At 39.0% G+C, this 15,425-nt stretch overlaps 1 protein-coding gene across 1 annotated transcript in view; it reads left to right on the top strand.

Moving 5' to 3' along the window:
• Positions 1 to 4,997: 4,997 nt before the first annotated feature.
• RNF219 (ring finger protein 219) overlaps positions 4,998 to 15,425 on the top strand; it is a 42,171-nt gene continuing 31,743 nt past the window's right edge. The window contains exon 1 of the mRNA XM_008582921.1: positions 4,998 to 5,118. Within this exon, the coding sequence (XP_008581143.1) occupies positions 5,047 to 5,118 (72 nt within the window). The 5' untranslated portion in view covers positions 4,998 to 5,046. The remainder of the gene's footprint in view (positions 5,119 to 15,425) is intronic.

Raw genomic sequence — 15,425 nt, 5'->3', positions numbered from 1 at the left:
GTGCTTTTGCCCATTGTAGATGTTAAATAAGTGTTCATGGAATAAATACATGAGGTACAAACTGGGTGATACAGATCATAAGTAATAAAGGATTTGAAAGGCAAGGCGTTTATGAGGTGCTCACAGACAAGGAAAGCATCATGAAGGATATGAAACTTGAGACTTGGTCATAAGGAAGGGTGTGAGGGATGAAAAAAAGCAAAGGCATAGATCAAAGAGCTGAGGATGGAGATCTGGGGAAATAAAGCCAGACCTTAAATAACACTTGTAATAAATGATTCAGTTGCCAAAACAGTGAGTGGGAGCATTCAGTGCATAAAAGAGGTGTTGAACCCTATTTCCAGGAAAAACAACTTGGCAAGACTCTAACCAGCTGCTGAGGACCCCCTGGCCAAGTGCAGGATGGCTTTGTGGGAGAGGTGCCCCCAGATAGAATGCAATTATCTGTACAGCATCAGTAAATAGGATGAAAATATTAGCATTATTTACAGGGGCCTGGCTTTTAGTTCCAATGGGGAAGCATCACCTTGAAATGTCTTCTCACACATAAAAGAAGGTCAGGAAGAAAACGAATGTGCTCTGATGGGCAACTTAAAGACAAAAGCAGCCAGTATCTCAGAGCTGGGTTCCCTAATCTGCTACTTTGGCATGTCGTATAACCTCTCCTCCTTGGTGGTTCCTATTACAATATTCCCAGGAGGTGATATTTCCTTAATTTATTCTCCATCATTCAACAAACATTTGTGAAGTACCATTTAGCCTTAGGTGGAACTAAACATTCTTTTAAAAATGACCTAACTTAAAACAATCACCCAATTTTCAACATTTTACAATATTTAAAATTATAACTTGCCAAAATGGCCAGGGGCTAAACAACTATAAGCGCATCCAGAAAAGAAATTACTGTAGAAATAGGCCTTTTGTGATGGAATAGAAGACTTGGGATTGGTTGTTCCATTTATAAAGTGATTCATGAATAGTACAGTGGCTACCACATCATTGGTAGTTAATAAAATATTTGTTGAATGAATAAATGAAGTCAGGGATCTTGTTTGTCTGACTCACAGCTATATACCCAGCCCTTAGACCAGTGTCTAGCACATAAAAATATTTAAATATTGATGGAATTAACAAATAAGTAACTAATTGCATTCATTTATTTATTCTGCAAATACTATGTTGTGATTACAAATGAACTTGATGTGCAGGCTCAGTATTAAAACGTCAACTGCTAGTCAAGAGGCCAGGTTTAGTTCCAAGCCAGTGCAGCATAATTTTCCCATTACAATGTAAGCTCCATGAGACAGAACTTTGTCTGAGTTAGTTGTTCTTAATGTTTTTAATAAAAATGCATTAAATGAATGGATGAATTAGAACTTCCAGCAGTTTTGCAGTGAAAGTGACAACATAAATCAATCTATTCCTAAAAACAATACCAAACCACTGTGCCAGAGAAACCCAAGCTCCTCTGCTATAGTAACAAGCATCTTCAATTTCATTGACTTGAGGCAGTTTAGGTCAAAATTCCCAGCTTGTGGGAGAATGTTACCAGGCCAGACATCCATGCAACTGGGCCAGCACCTCTGATTAATATTTAATACAAGTTTTTAAATGAGTTTCCTCAGCTTTAACCACAATCTAGGTGAGGGTATATAAATTTAAAACAAACAAAAAAAATTATCTCTCAGGAATGAAAAATAAATGTAATATTTATGAAGTTGTGATTAACTGACTGATGACCAAATGATACAAAACGTCTGTATGAAACATCTACTCAAATTTATTAGCTTTGGCCAAAAAAATTAAAAAACAATCTGAACTGGGTCAATGAAAGAATAATGCATTTCTAATCAATTTTTAATAGCACTTAAGAGTTTATATTTTTTTATACTTGTTTTTAAATAATTTATTATAAAAATGAATCTGATTTAAACAAGGGGTAAAAGGTGTTCCATAGCTATTTGATGGTTTTCTTAGCAAAGAAATTCAATTATGACTGAACTGACTTTTTATTACTGAACTACTTTATTAATACTAACACATGTTGCACTTACACAAAGGCATCGGGCCAACAATCTCAGAAACCTCATCAAGTGTGATCTAGGATTTAGCTCCAATTGAGGCCTTATCCAGGCCTCAATTTCTTCATCTGTGAAAGGAAAAACCTGCAAACAACCCCTGCAAATCTTTTTAGTTCTAAAAGTTTATAACTCTAAGGATTTAGGAGACCTTAGGCTGGCCATTCCAGGTATATGTAATAGAACTCCCCAGATTGCAGGACTCCCCAGAAGGCTCCTAAGAAATTGAGATGGAAATTAAGCAGAAAGTCAATGAGATGTGTAATATTTGTTTCCCTATTAGAGTAACGGCAGCATCATTTAACAATCTGAACCAAACAACATCTATTTAGAACATGATTTGTCAAAAAATGGGAAATGCTCTTCACAGAGCAGAGAGAAAAGATAGTTCCTGACCTCAAATCACTTGTGTTATTAAAAGCAAAGCCTAGGAACCGGCCTGGAATCAATCCAGACCTAGAGAGAGTCCTAATCAACTTGTACTGCCAACAGTATTATTTAAATGTGGTGTGTGTATGTACGTATGCATGTGTTTGTGTGTATTTATCCACAAAGCATTAAGTGAACAAAGCAGGTATGTTATGGTATGATACTATTTGTGTTTGTTCATACAGTAATACATGAATTAAAATGTTTGTAAGGATATACTCTAGAATGTCAATAGTAATTACCACACAGAGTAGAGAGGTGAGGCAAAAGGATGGAGAAACTTTTGCTTATTATCTTATATATTTTTAAATAGCTTCATTTGCTTAAAATGAGTCTGTATTATTTTTATAATCCTCAAAAAGCAATAGTCTTCCATTTTGATGTGAAAAAAAGTAAAGACATTGTTTAAAATAAAACAACCTGAGTTTATAATAAAGGTAGGTCGTAGTGAAGGGAAATATAATTGTTCGTGGAATAGTAGCTTAGTGACAGATACTAGATAAATTAGATGCAACTGTGACTTCAAGAAACATAATCTGTTGTGGGGCAAACATATAGCCAACTACAAAACAGTGTGATCCGCACAGAAATAGCTATGTGGATAGAGCTTTAAAACAGCACTGAGAAGCTGTAATGATGATAGTAAATGTGGAAAGAGGTGTTGGAGATAGTCTAGATTTTAACATTCTACTTAAAATGCAGGTTATGTTTTTAAAAAGTTTTGTCACAAGGTACTGACCCCAATCACTGAGATGATTTACAAGAAATGAACTTGCCCCAGGAGGCAATGGAAAATCATTTTAAAAAGAAGTGTCTTAAATGTGTCTTCCTGCTGCACTGTTTTCAGAGACCGATGTGAGAGGGAGAACTTTCTCAGTCCTATATCCAATTCAGAGGTTGAAGGAGACCCGAGGGTACCATGTTAGGTATAAGCCTGGGCAAAGTGAGAACAGGGAAGGAAACAGCAAAATGAGGGAAGACAAAACTAAAATGACAGTGACTGAGGACATGGAGTTTTGTCATTCTGAAGCCTGAGGTCTTCATCCAGGAACGTGAAAGATGCTTTAGCACAACTTGACTTCTGGACCTCATACAAATAGGACTTTGCCTTCAAATAATGAAGAAATAGCCAAACCAGGTAATTTTTATGCTGGCCATTCTGAAAAAGTAGATCTCTAATACCTGAGACATGAAGTCACTGAGCTGTTTGGAAGAATTCCACTGTCATCTGTGCAGTTTCGAACTGGACTTGGGCTTCTTCAAGCGAACTACTAGCTGCTCCAAATGCATAATTGTCTGGTCCCTTTTTATACCCGATAGAAAGCATGTATTGATCTCATTTAATCCTCTCTCTCTCTCTCTCTTCCTCTCTCTCTCTCTCTCTCTCACACACACACACACACACACACACACACACACACACACAAAACCAGTGAAGAAGGTGAGATGCAGAAAGGTTAAACACTTGTAAGTTACCTGAAGACATGCAGCTAGGAAGTTGCAGGGGGCAGGAATTTCTAGTCCAGCTGTCCAGTCCTTGCTCTTAACCAAGTGGCTACTTCTTGAGATCCTACTACCTATTTTTCAGAAAGATTAGTAAAAGTTGTCCCAGTGATCTTGTTTCTAAATCTCCCAACTCACATTTTGTATTTGCATAATTTATTATATCAACTCTTCCTCACTTAAAGATTTAAGATACATTTAGGAACTTGTAGATTTTTTTCTTCTTCCTCAGAAGGAAACGCTCATTTACAACCTCACAAATTCTCCCTTAGAGTTGCGACACAGTGGCCCATTTCTATCCAACCAGGCACCTGAAATGAAGGCGTTAAAACTTCCACTATTTTTGCAGCTTTCTCACTTATGGATGTTACCCAGAGTCTGTGGCTTCAGTCCTTAAATCTCCTTTAAGTGGAAATCACAGAAAGGCCAACAGTGAAAGCGTGTCTTCAGGGAAAGCTGCGATTAAATGTATCCATTCAGATGATCTCGGACACAGATAAGGAGACAATCACTTTTTTTTTTTTTTAAGTGAATTATCGTGCCCTTTGAAATCACATTGTCATTTGACAATAGAAAGGGGGTTGAGAGAGTGGAAAGTTGTTTCGAGAAACTGAAGTGTATAGATAACGTCTTTTCGCTTCATTTTTGACGGCGCCGTGAGTTTACAAACTGTGGGGTTTAATCTTCAAGCGAAAAACTCCACCTACGCCCCCCCAACCCCCCGAGTAAAATTAGGAGATTCAAAATCCCCTTTCCGTATATTCCTCTCCTTCCACTATTACGCTTTCCTTTAAATTTTCAAGATCCTCGAAGACTGTAGTAAACCACCTTCTTTCCGGAACTGGGGAAAGTTTTTTTTTTTTAACGAAAGGAAAAGGCCTGGGCGATGGCGCGTTTCGAAAGCGCGTTTTCGTTTTCTGTCCCGGGCGGGTTGTGGCCCTACCGGGCCGCCGTAGCCGACCTTCGCGCGTCCCCAGTCGCGGCGAGGAACAGCGGTCGGCGGGACTTCCGTGTTGGCGGGATTCTGAACGCTGCCATGGCTCAGACCGTGCAGAACGTTACATTGTCGCTCACTCTGCCCATCACGTGCCACATTTGCTTGGGGAAGGTAATGGGTGATTCTGGTCATAGCTACGAAATGGGGATGGGTATGAAGTCGCCCGCCCGAGCCGAGGTCGGTCTCCGTGAGGGGTTGGGGAAGGGGCGTGAGGCGCGGAGATGCGAGAAGACGTTAACTTGCAATCTCCTCAGGCGATGCGAGGCCGCGTCCTGAGAGACGGAGGGAGCGCGCCGTGATTAATGGGTTCATCTAGGCGCCTTTCGTGGAGGGATGACAGCGGCCCGGGCTCTAGAGAGAAAGCGGCGAGGCGGCTTTGCCACCACTGGCCGCCTCATAAAGGCCGATGCCGGCCTCGACGGAGGTCCCGTCAGAGACGCAGTGCAGCAATAGTTTACGCCCCTGTGCAACCTCGTGTGAAGCTCATTAAAGCACATATCCTTGCAGCCTGGCCTAAGGTTCCTTAGTCCCCCCTGTAACCAGAGTGTTCGTGTTCTGGGGCCTACAGTGCTATTTGTCGAGCCTTCCGTTTCCCAGATCCTTTCCTTTTCTTATCCCGGCCTTGAAGATAGCCTTTGTTCTAGGTTCATAATTTGTGAGGTAAATAGTACGTGCCCCCGGATGGGGTTTAGAGAAAGAGGCATGATCATTAACTCCAAGGACCGATCAGTCACGAGACGGAATACCTTCTCTTTGTGATGCAAGAGGTGCCTGATCTGTTTGTGAAACAAGGTGGAGAAAGTAGTTCTGAATTAGAAAGGGAGTTTAAGCATTCCCACGCATTCGTCTCCTCTCATTTCCGTTCGTGCCTCCCATTCGATTTTTTAAAGAGCATTTATTTACCGCATGGATCAAGAAGGACGAGACTGTGCACAATCGGATTTTTTTCCCCCCACCCTGAATTGTTTTGACGTTTGTGGTGTATCTGGGTTTGTGTTTACCCTAAGTGCAGACGGAAACGACAGCCGTAGGCTTAGAATCGAGAAATACAAACTTCGTAGAGCAAACGTTTGAGTGCCAGCCAATACGATCATCTGCCTTAGGTGTTTGAGGTTCTGAGTGAATTTACTGAGTTCAAGAAGAAGAAGGAAGTCAGGATTGGAAGCAACTGATAACTCTAGATATCAGTCAGAACGAAAGGCCAACGAAAAAACAAATGTACTATGAGAACATAGGGGATGGCTTGATCAGTTCTGACTAAAGAGATCAAGGGTATGGCCTTGTCAAGGGTGGTATTTGAGCTGGCATCTGGTACCACTGCCTACCATGTATGGCCTGGGGGAGGAGAAAGTGATGTTTGTATTTGCTGCAGTCTTCTACATTTGGCTCCTGAAATAAAGTTCCCAGAAGTATGTGTTAAATTATGAGTGGATTTGGTCCAACACTAGCCTTAAAGGTTGTTAAAAATATTCTTGGGACATAATGTGACCTTGATATTAGTTATACACATTATATCTAGTTTCCATTAGTTGATAGGCTGTCTTGCAATTGTGTTGAAAATGTGTTCTGCCTGTTTGACTTACCAAACCTATGCTTTTTATGTTTAATGAAAGTGACGCCTAATAGAATACAAGGGATCTTTTAAAAGTTCATGGAAAGATCTGCATTATCTTTTAACCATTTTTGTATGAACTTTTTGAAGTATTGTACAGTCATTTGCAGATTGCAGAATGCTTTTGTATGCATCTTATTATTTCATTTGCTCTTCATATCAGTGCTTTTAGATAACTAGGGCTGTTTTCCCCATTTAAAAAAGACCTTAAGGCTTAGGGTCTCTGATGGTTGAACCTCTGTCATCATTTGTGTCTTGAGTAGATTACTTCCTGAAACACTCACCCGAGCTCATATATGACAGCAGACACTTGCAATGTCTTCTCCCCCCCATATTTAGCTTTATTCTAAACTAAAAATCAGATAATAAAAATTAAAAGATAATTTGACACAAAGGTACTTCAAAAAGTTTGTGGAAAAATAGAATTAGAAGATAATATGAATCTTTCTATGAACTTTTTGAAGACCCCTTGTTTTTCTGTCTACCATGGTGTTAGAAAAGGTGTGGTAACTGAGGGCCTGAGTTCTACATTCAGACTCCCTGGGTTCTAATCTAGATTGTGCCACTTACTAGTCATCTGATCTTGAGCAAGTTACTTGACCTCTCTGAGCCTTTTGCATTTTTTAGAGGATTAAATGAAGCATATGCAATGCTTAGCATTAAGTGTGGCACATAATAATATTCAATAACTGTTAGCTTTTACTATGGGCACTGAGATAGATCTTCAAACTAAGAAAAACAGCCTTTTCCAGTAACTATGCTTCTTCCTAATTGCTTTGTGAGGGTGGTACATTTTTATATGAAGATTTGCATTCCCAACTGAGTGGGACTTGTTTGTTCTGGAAATTACCACAGTACATCCAGGGTTTTTAATTTGTTCAGTATGACTGTTGCCTTTTGTATAGTTAAAGCAAATCCAATCTGCTTGTGCTTATCACACTGTCGCACGTACCATATTTGTGAGGTACTAGAAACATCATGTCTCCAATGTCACTTCCACCTCCCTGACATACAGCATTTCTGGCCACCTCTGAAGTTGGCCTTAAGGTTCTTTGTGCCTAGCCCCTTTCCAGATTTTTGTGCCGCCCTCACCATTTGTTCCCAGACCACACCGTCAGCAATTTCTCTTTTGATTATTCGACAGAATTAGAGACTGTTATTCCTGGAGGGTCACTGTAAAAAAAAAAAAAAGTGCATACTACCTTGAAGGGGGGGGGCTTAATCTGAAGAGATAGATGCTAGTGGGGAGGCGGGGGCAGGGAGATGCAGAGGAAGGAAGTAGTGAAGAGAGCCTAAGTATGCACCTGGCTGATGCTTTGTCTTTTAAAGATAAATGCACTTAAAATTGGAAAGTTTAGACATTTTGCATTTACTACTTCTGTCTCTATCTCACTCTTAAGAGGTAGATTGTCTTTGCCCAGTAATGTTTAGCAGCTTTGCCAATAGTGTAAGTAAGAGATCTAGGTGGCCTGAAGAAATCAGGTACCCATCATGTGGGATGATTTATGTATAACATATCTTTTTGCCTTTTCCTTCTTAATTTTTTAAGAAATTAAAAAATTTCTGGACTGTGGGCCAGCAAGCAGAAATGTAGGAATGATCTATCTAGCCTAGGATATCTATTAAGTGACATTTTGGTACTGCTACCAGAATGCTTCAGACCAGTTTATCTCTAGGTAGTTCCAGGGGTTTATCTCTTCAATTAGGATTCAAGCTGTGAAATCAGATTTTTGTGGCATGTAATACTTTTATTGGCTGTGTATGCATTTTGGCATGAGTGATGGCCAACTGTGGCCTCCAGTTAGTTCTATGAAAGGATGAAAGAGGTTCTCAAGAGAACCAAGCAACTAGATTTTTAATGCTGTTCAACATTAATGTATCATATTTAATTATTCCTCACTTAAGTATGAGTCCCATTTTGGGTACCACACTAAGATAAACATAAATAAACCAGAGTATTTTGAAAGCATTTGGGAAAGAGTTGAAATTTGGGGTTGGAATATAAGTGGAATGGGATAGTGTTGGAATGAATAGGCATGATAGTGAACCTTTAGATAATTGAAGTATTTTTTCATTTGGAAGGGAATCAAGCTTTGTGTAGCTCCACAGTATTAAGATTTCTACTTAATATCAGGGACAAGCTTTTTGGCTGAAATAACCAGAAATGAAACCAGCTTCCTTACAATATAGGAGTGCCTGTCTCTTGAAGTGCCTAGTAGTAAAACTGACTCTTTCCTGCTAGAAGTCTAGTTGGCCCTCTGTATCTGTGAGTTCTACATCCATGTATTCAGCCAGCCGCAGATTGAAACTATTTGGAGAAAAAATGAATGGTTGCATCTGTACTGAACATGTATAGACTTTTTTTTTTCTTGTCATTCCCTGAACAATGCAGTATAGCAACTATTTCCATAGCATTTACATTGGATTAGATATTTAAAATAATCCAGAGATTATTTAAAATATATGGGAAGATGTGTGTAAGTTGTATGCAAATACTACCCCTCTTTATATCAGGAACTTGAGCAGCTATGAATTTTGGTATCCGAGGGAGGGTCCTGGAACCCATCCCCTGTGGATCAAAAGGATCCTTTCTTTCAGGGAGGATGGCCTGCTTTGCTTTTCACCTCTTTTTTTGGTTAAAAAATGTTGAAAAGATGGAGCTAGGGACAGAAAGCCTTATGCAACTTAGAGTCCTCGCTCTGGGCTGACAAAATTCTTTAATCATTTTTCATTGGGGGCTGTTGATTGGCCAGCAAGTCAATCCACATCAGTACATTGAGTTCATGTTTGAGTCCTGATTGCTTTTCAGTTCCCAAGAATAGATTTGCACATCATTGTCACAAGTAATTTGCTTTGGAAAAAAATCCATATGGTGTACAAGTTCTACATTTTTCTCACTTTTTGAGGTTAAAATAAGTTTGAAGAATGCAGTCACTTTCAGAAAAGTATAACAGTACTGTGTTTCTATATATTTAGAGTAAAATAAAAATTAAACTAAAAAAGTGTTGATATATTCTAACAATTATCAGGGTTAGTAAGTAATAGCTGACATATTTACTTCATAAATAAGATTCCTCCTTACCTCTCAAAGCATTCCAGGCAGGGATGAAGGTAGAAGATGAGAGATGCATTATCTCTCCTTTCACCTAGACAGGAATGGGGATCAAGATCAATAGGCATTAAGTGACTTAGTTCACACAGTTTTAAAATTCTAGAGCCTAAATTTTGGCCCAGACTAGGGGTTTCTAAAAACGTAGCAAGAGCAATCCAGGAATTTTATTTTGAAAAGTTTCTGAATCCCCAGGGTTGAAATAATGGGGCCCTTACTGCAGTCATTTCCACACTGAAGCAAGAATTCCTTTACACAGTTTTTCTGGGTCTTCACTAGGGAAACCCATAAAGTTTTGACAAAGTGCAAGAAAGAATAATATTCTTTCAAGAAGAAGGGTTGACTCTTGTTTCTATCAAGGGTGCCAGAAAGGCAGGAGAGTTGATTTTAAGTGTAATTGCCAGACCAGTTGGTAATGTTGATCAGTAGCCTCTTCATTCCCATCACCTTCATCAGTATCCAGTCTCTCACGTCTTTCAGGCACGTGTCCTCTATTTCTTACTCTCAGATTGTTTACTAATCCTGCTCCAAGGAAAAAGAAATATTTCTTAGTTGAAAGAATATGTGATTTAGCAGTCAAATTACAGTGAATACAGATGCTGGTTCTGCCAGTTATAACCTATATCATTATTTCCTTGAGTCTGTTTTTATAGCTGAAAATGGATTTGATTTTACTAACCCCATTAGTTTGTTAGGAAGATTCTTGAATATCCTAGACCAGTGGTTCTCAGCTGGGTGGAGATGGATATTGCCCCCAGGGACGTTTGGCAATGTCTGGAGATATTTTTTATTGTTCCAAGGGAGTGCTACTGGCATCTAGTAGGTGGAGCCCAGGAATGCTGCTAGCCAAATAGCCTATCATGTACAGGACAACCCTCTACAACAAATTATTTAGTTCAAAATGTCAACAGTGTTAAAGTTGAGAAACCCTGTACTAAATCAATGTATGACTCCTAGTAAGTGAGTCTAGGGTGATATAGATACTAATGGATAACAGCTTTAGGCATAACTCCTTCTAAGTATATTTGCTTTTTTAAGAAAGGGGTTTTGGTGGTAGAGTGGAGTCTCTTAAGACTGAAATATCTTCAAATAAAGGAAATAAAATGACATAATAGAATAAAAGATTACAGGATTAACCTTTCTGCACCAAGTACTGCCCCCTCAAGCCCATTCCAGTGAGGAGAGCCAACTTTTTACACCTTGTTTTCTCTTTTCTTTCTCCTTCTCTTTCTCATCAGCCTCAGGAGACATTAGCCCACGTCATCACTTCAGCATGCTTACTACAGATGAGTTTGGAATTGTACCTGCCACTTATACCTTTGCCATTGATGTCTCACATTTTTGTTTTATAAGAGTACTGTTTTATTGCCAGATCTCATTTGAGAGTAATTGGATAGAAAGCCTAATAGCATGGGCAAATTGTGATCATTTTTGTGTCTTGGGAAGATCTGATTAAAGAAAATATATGTGTGTTTTGGTATTGTATTTGCCGGGTCTGGGTACAGGAGGATGGGTCAACAGGAATTGAGGGAAGGCTAGATCCTTTCTATTTTGGTACTGCATGTTATAGTCAAATTGATAACAAGTAACTTCTTTTAGTAGTACTTTGTCCTTCATAAGTTTCTCTTTTCCTAAGCTAAATTTATACTATTCTTTAGAAATCATTATCTGGTAAATACCTGGTCCAAAGAAGTGAATTAGCCAACTCCTTCAAAAATCCAGTATGTGACAGTGATAATACCAGGTATCCAACAGTGAAAATGTTTGTCCTGTGTGTGATGTTGTTAATGGCCCTTAGCAGACAGAGACAAGTAATCTCCCTCAGGTTGTTGTTCTGTCTCATTTTGGCATATTAAATGAAGAGGTTAAACCTTTTGAAAGTTCAGTAGTGGCCATTGACCTTTTGCTTCTTGAGACACTTTGGGGAACATTATGTCAGCGTTTCATTTTAGTACACCAAAATTTACTTTTATTAATCTTACAGTGTGCATGATGTTGTACATGGTGCTGTAGGTAGATACAAAGACATGCAAGACACCAGCTCTGCCCCCAGGAAGCCTGAAATCTAATAAGGAAGACAGAATGTAAACAGTTTTGTAAGTACAGCACAATGCATGAAGAAGTGAACGTTAAATAATGAGCAAGGAGTACCCTATCAGACAAAGATGTGGCTAATTCTAAAAACGAACATTGAAGTCCTTGCAGAGGAAGTAGCATTTGATTTGCATCTTAAAAAGTGGGAGGGGTTTTCTTTTGATTGTCTTGGGAGAGTAGAGAGGCCAACAGGATCTTATCAAGGTAAGAAGTGAAAGTTCCATAAACAGGGAACCCTCACTCTCCATATTCCTTTTGGTGAACATCAAGTAGATCTGTGAGTCTGGAGTGTATGTGGTGTGAAATATTGAAATAGCTGTTTAAAAACTAGATTATATTGTTCTTTGAAAACTGTATTTAAACAGAGAAAAACCATTGCTATTTTGCAAAAGACCTGTGAAAGTTGCTGGTCCATATTTTAGGAAGGCAGCTATGGCATCATTGTGAAAGGTGGACAGAAGTGAACATTTGGAAGTGTGGGAGGAGGTCATTGCAATAGATCAGGGGTAAGAGAATAAGAACCTAAACCCATTATTGAAGTGAGATGGAGAAGAAGGGATAGATGATAGGTAAAAGAATATTTGGAGGTAAGTTTGCCATGTTTTGGCTATTCTGAGATACGCTTGTTTTTCATATTATAACATCTCTGAAATCTGCATTTTACAAGTGATGGCACCTTACAATTTTAGTTGGCAGTATTTTTCATTCTTTTTTCTAGTGGTATATAAAATATTGGTGAATCTTAAAATCTATGATTTAGACTTGATATATAATAGCAGCATTTAGTGACAGATTAGATGGTGAAGATAAGTAAAAAGAGCGAATCAGAAACAGCTCTAACTGTTCTAGCCCAACTGGAGAGGTGGCAACACCAGTAACCTAGGAAGGATTACAGGAAGAGGAACAAGTGTGTGGAGGAGGCTAAGTCTTTTTTGGGGCATGTTATAGTTGAGGCAGCTAAAGGATTTTTTTATGGAGTTGGCACCTGGGAACTTGCATATAGTAATATTATTATTGTTTTGTTGTTGTTGTTGTTTTGAGGGATTAATGTTTGTGTTTGTGCTAACATCCATTAAAACAACACCTGAATCAAAAGGGTAGTAGGTTAAGCCACAATTTTCAGAGGCAGAAACTGATGCCTGTAGTAACTAAAGGGCTTATACAAGGTCACACAGCTCTGTAAGTGTCAGAGCTGGAGTTGGCCCTAGGTTTGTCAAAGCCTAAGCTCTACCACTTACTGAGGTCCAGTTACAGAGGGAAACTCAGACGTCGTCAGCATAGAACAGATATTAAAACCATGTGACACATGAGATTAAGAGAGAAAATAGAACATATCAGATAAGATGGCCCAGGACAAAATGTTAGAGAAAGCAGTTGTACCAACTCCAGTATCCTGACGATAAGCGTTTCACTCTCTGATCCTGTTTCCATCATACTTAGTCTACAGCATTACTTCAGCCTTATCAGGACCCATCTACTGACTCTGTTACTGTTTCACTGTCATCATTACCCCTTATGTACTCATTTGCCTTATTATTCTTAGTCATTTATTATCATCAGCCCATTGTCTCTCCCTTCCTCCTTGGCAAAATCCCAACTCTGGGTAAACCAAACTACTCTTATTTCCTGCCTGGACCTGAGCAACTAAATATTGGTAAGAAAAATACACACCTATGTTAATTGGTCTTACTTTGCATTCAAAACAAACCTCAAATGGGAACTGAATAATGTGTAGCAATCCTTCTACGTGTCCCTAGTAAATTTGTTTTCTTGCTTCAAAATAACTGCTTTGTTCTTCTATTTTCTCAAATCTGTATCTCACCTCCCTTCTCACTTTTGGCTGATAACCTCACCTCATATTTAATGACAAACTATAAGCAGTTGGGACAGTTGGAACATGAATTCTCTCATCTTTTCATCAACCAATCTCATAGCCCCTTTGTATTTGTTCTCACATTCCCTTCTTTCCTCCTGTGTAAGCCAAAATCTCCCCTTGAGCTTTGGATCCCATTCCTCTCGACTTCTTAGGGACTTTGCTGTCTATGGCTATAATACTCTCTCCCTTCTTCCTCCATCACTAATATATCCCCTCTTTACTATATCATTCCCATTGGCATTCCTAAACATGGTCCCATTTTTATGCTCTCTCCTTTACAGCAAAAGATGAAAGAATTGTCTACATTCTCTGTCTTCATTTCTTCGTCTTTCATTGTCTCCCAACTTCCAGTCAGGTTTCCATCCCTGCCATTTGCTGAAACTGTGCTTGTCAGTAACAGATCACAGTGACTTCCATGCAGTTAAATTCCATAGTCACATCTCAGTACACATCAAACTCAGTCTCTTATTAATATTTTACGTACATGGCCACTGTCTCCTTCTTGAAAAACTTTTTTTTCTTGACTTCTGTGATACCTTATTCTCCTTTCCTACATCACAGGCTCCCTCCTTCCTCAGTTTGCTTTGCTGGTTGCTTCTCTTCCTCTGCTGCTGGACCACTGCCTTTTCTCCAGCAGTTTTGTTCATGCAGATCTCCTCCAATTCTGTGGCTTTAAATGCCCACTATCTTTTATGCCAGTGACTCAATACCTCCCTTTCTTGACTTGTGCACCTAAAAGTAGGCTTGACATCACAAATGTAACATGGCCAAACCAGAATACTTGATTTCCACCACTCATGAAACCTGCTCCTCCTCTGTCTTTGCCACTTTAGCATATGATACTACTAACCACTGAGTTACTCAAAACCATTTTTTAGATTGGAGAGACATTTAATCTTTGTTGTGGGAGCAAATACATACAAAATACTGATTGCTTTTAAATGTGTTTCTGTTGGGGGAAGTCTTTGGGGAGGAGGGTATCTCAAATTTCCTTAAATAATATGCACAGTTTTATGTCTTGAGCATTGGCTTTCATCCATTTTCAGATGAGTTCTTGACTTATGAAAATATGTCACCACTTCAATAGTAGATACCAGTCCAAGGAGATAAGTCTTCTTTCTTTAGCTGAGCTTCTTAATTTTGAGGTGTACAGTACTTTTAGGAATATTGCAGGGATATGGGGTGTGTGTTTGTGTGTTCAGGAAACTACAGAATACAAGGGGTCTTCAGAAAGTTCATGGAAAGATTTGTATTATCTTTTAATTCTGTTTTTCCGTGAACTTTTTGAAGTACCCTTGTAGATATGGCATTATCTTCCTGGTACTTAGTTTGGGATTTTTGTGCTCTTAAAATGTTTCATAACATTTGTTTGTTTTTTAGCTCCCACCAATGAGTGAGAACATGTGGAATTTCTTTTTCTCTGCCTGACTTGTTTCACTCAATATTATTCTCTCAAGGTCCATCCATGTTGTTGCAAATGGCAGTATTTCATTCGTTTTTATAGCTGAGTAGTATTCCATTGTGTAGATATACCACATTTTCCGTATCCACTCATCCGATGATGGACATTTGGGCTGATTCCAGCTCTTGGCTATTGTGAAGAGTGCTGCAATGAACATTGGGAAACAAGTATACCTTCGACTTGATGATTTCCATTCCTTTGGATATATTCCCAGCAGTGAAATAGCTGGGTCATATGGTAGATCAATCTGCAACTGTTTGAGGAA

This window comes from Galeopterus variegatus, unplaced genomic scaffold, assembly GCF_000696425.1.
Source record: "Galeopterus variegatus unplaced genomic scaffold, G_variegatus-3.0.2 Scaffold2767, whole genome shotgun sequence".
Classification (NCBI taxonomy): Eukaryota; Metazoa; Chordata; class Mammalia; order Dermoptera; family Cynocephalidae; genus Galeopterus; species Galeopterus variegatus.
Note: the sequence above shows the minus strand (reverse complement) of the source record. Positions and strands in the feature narration are given on the sequence as shown.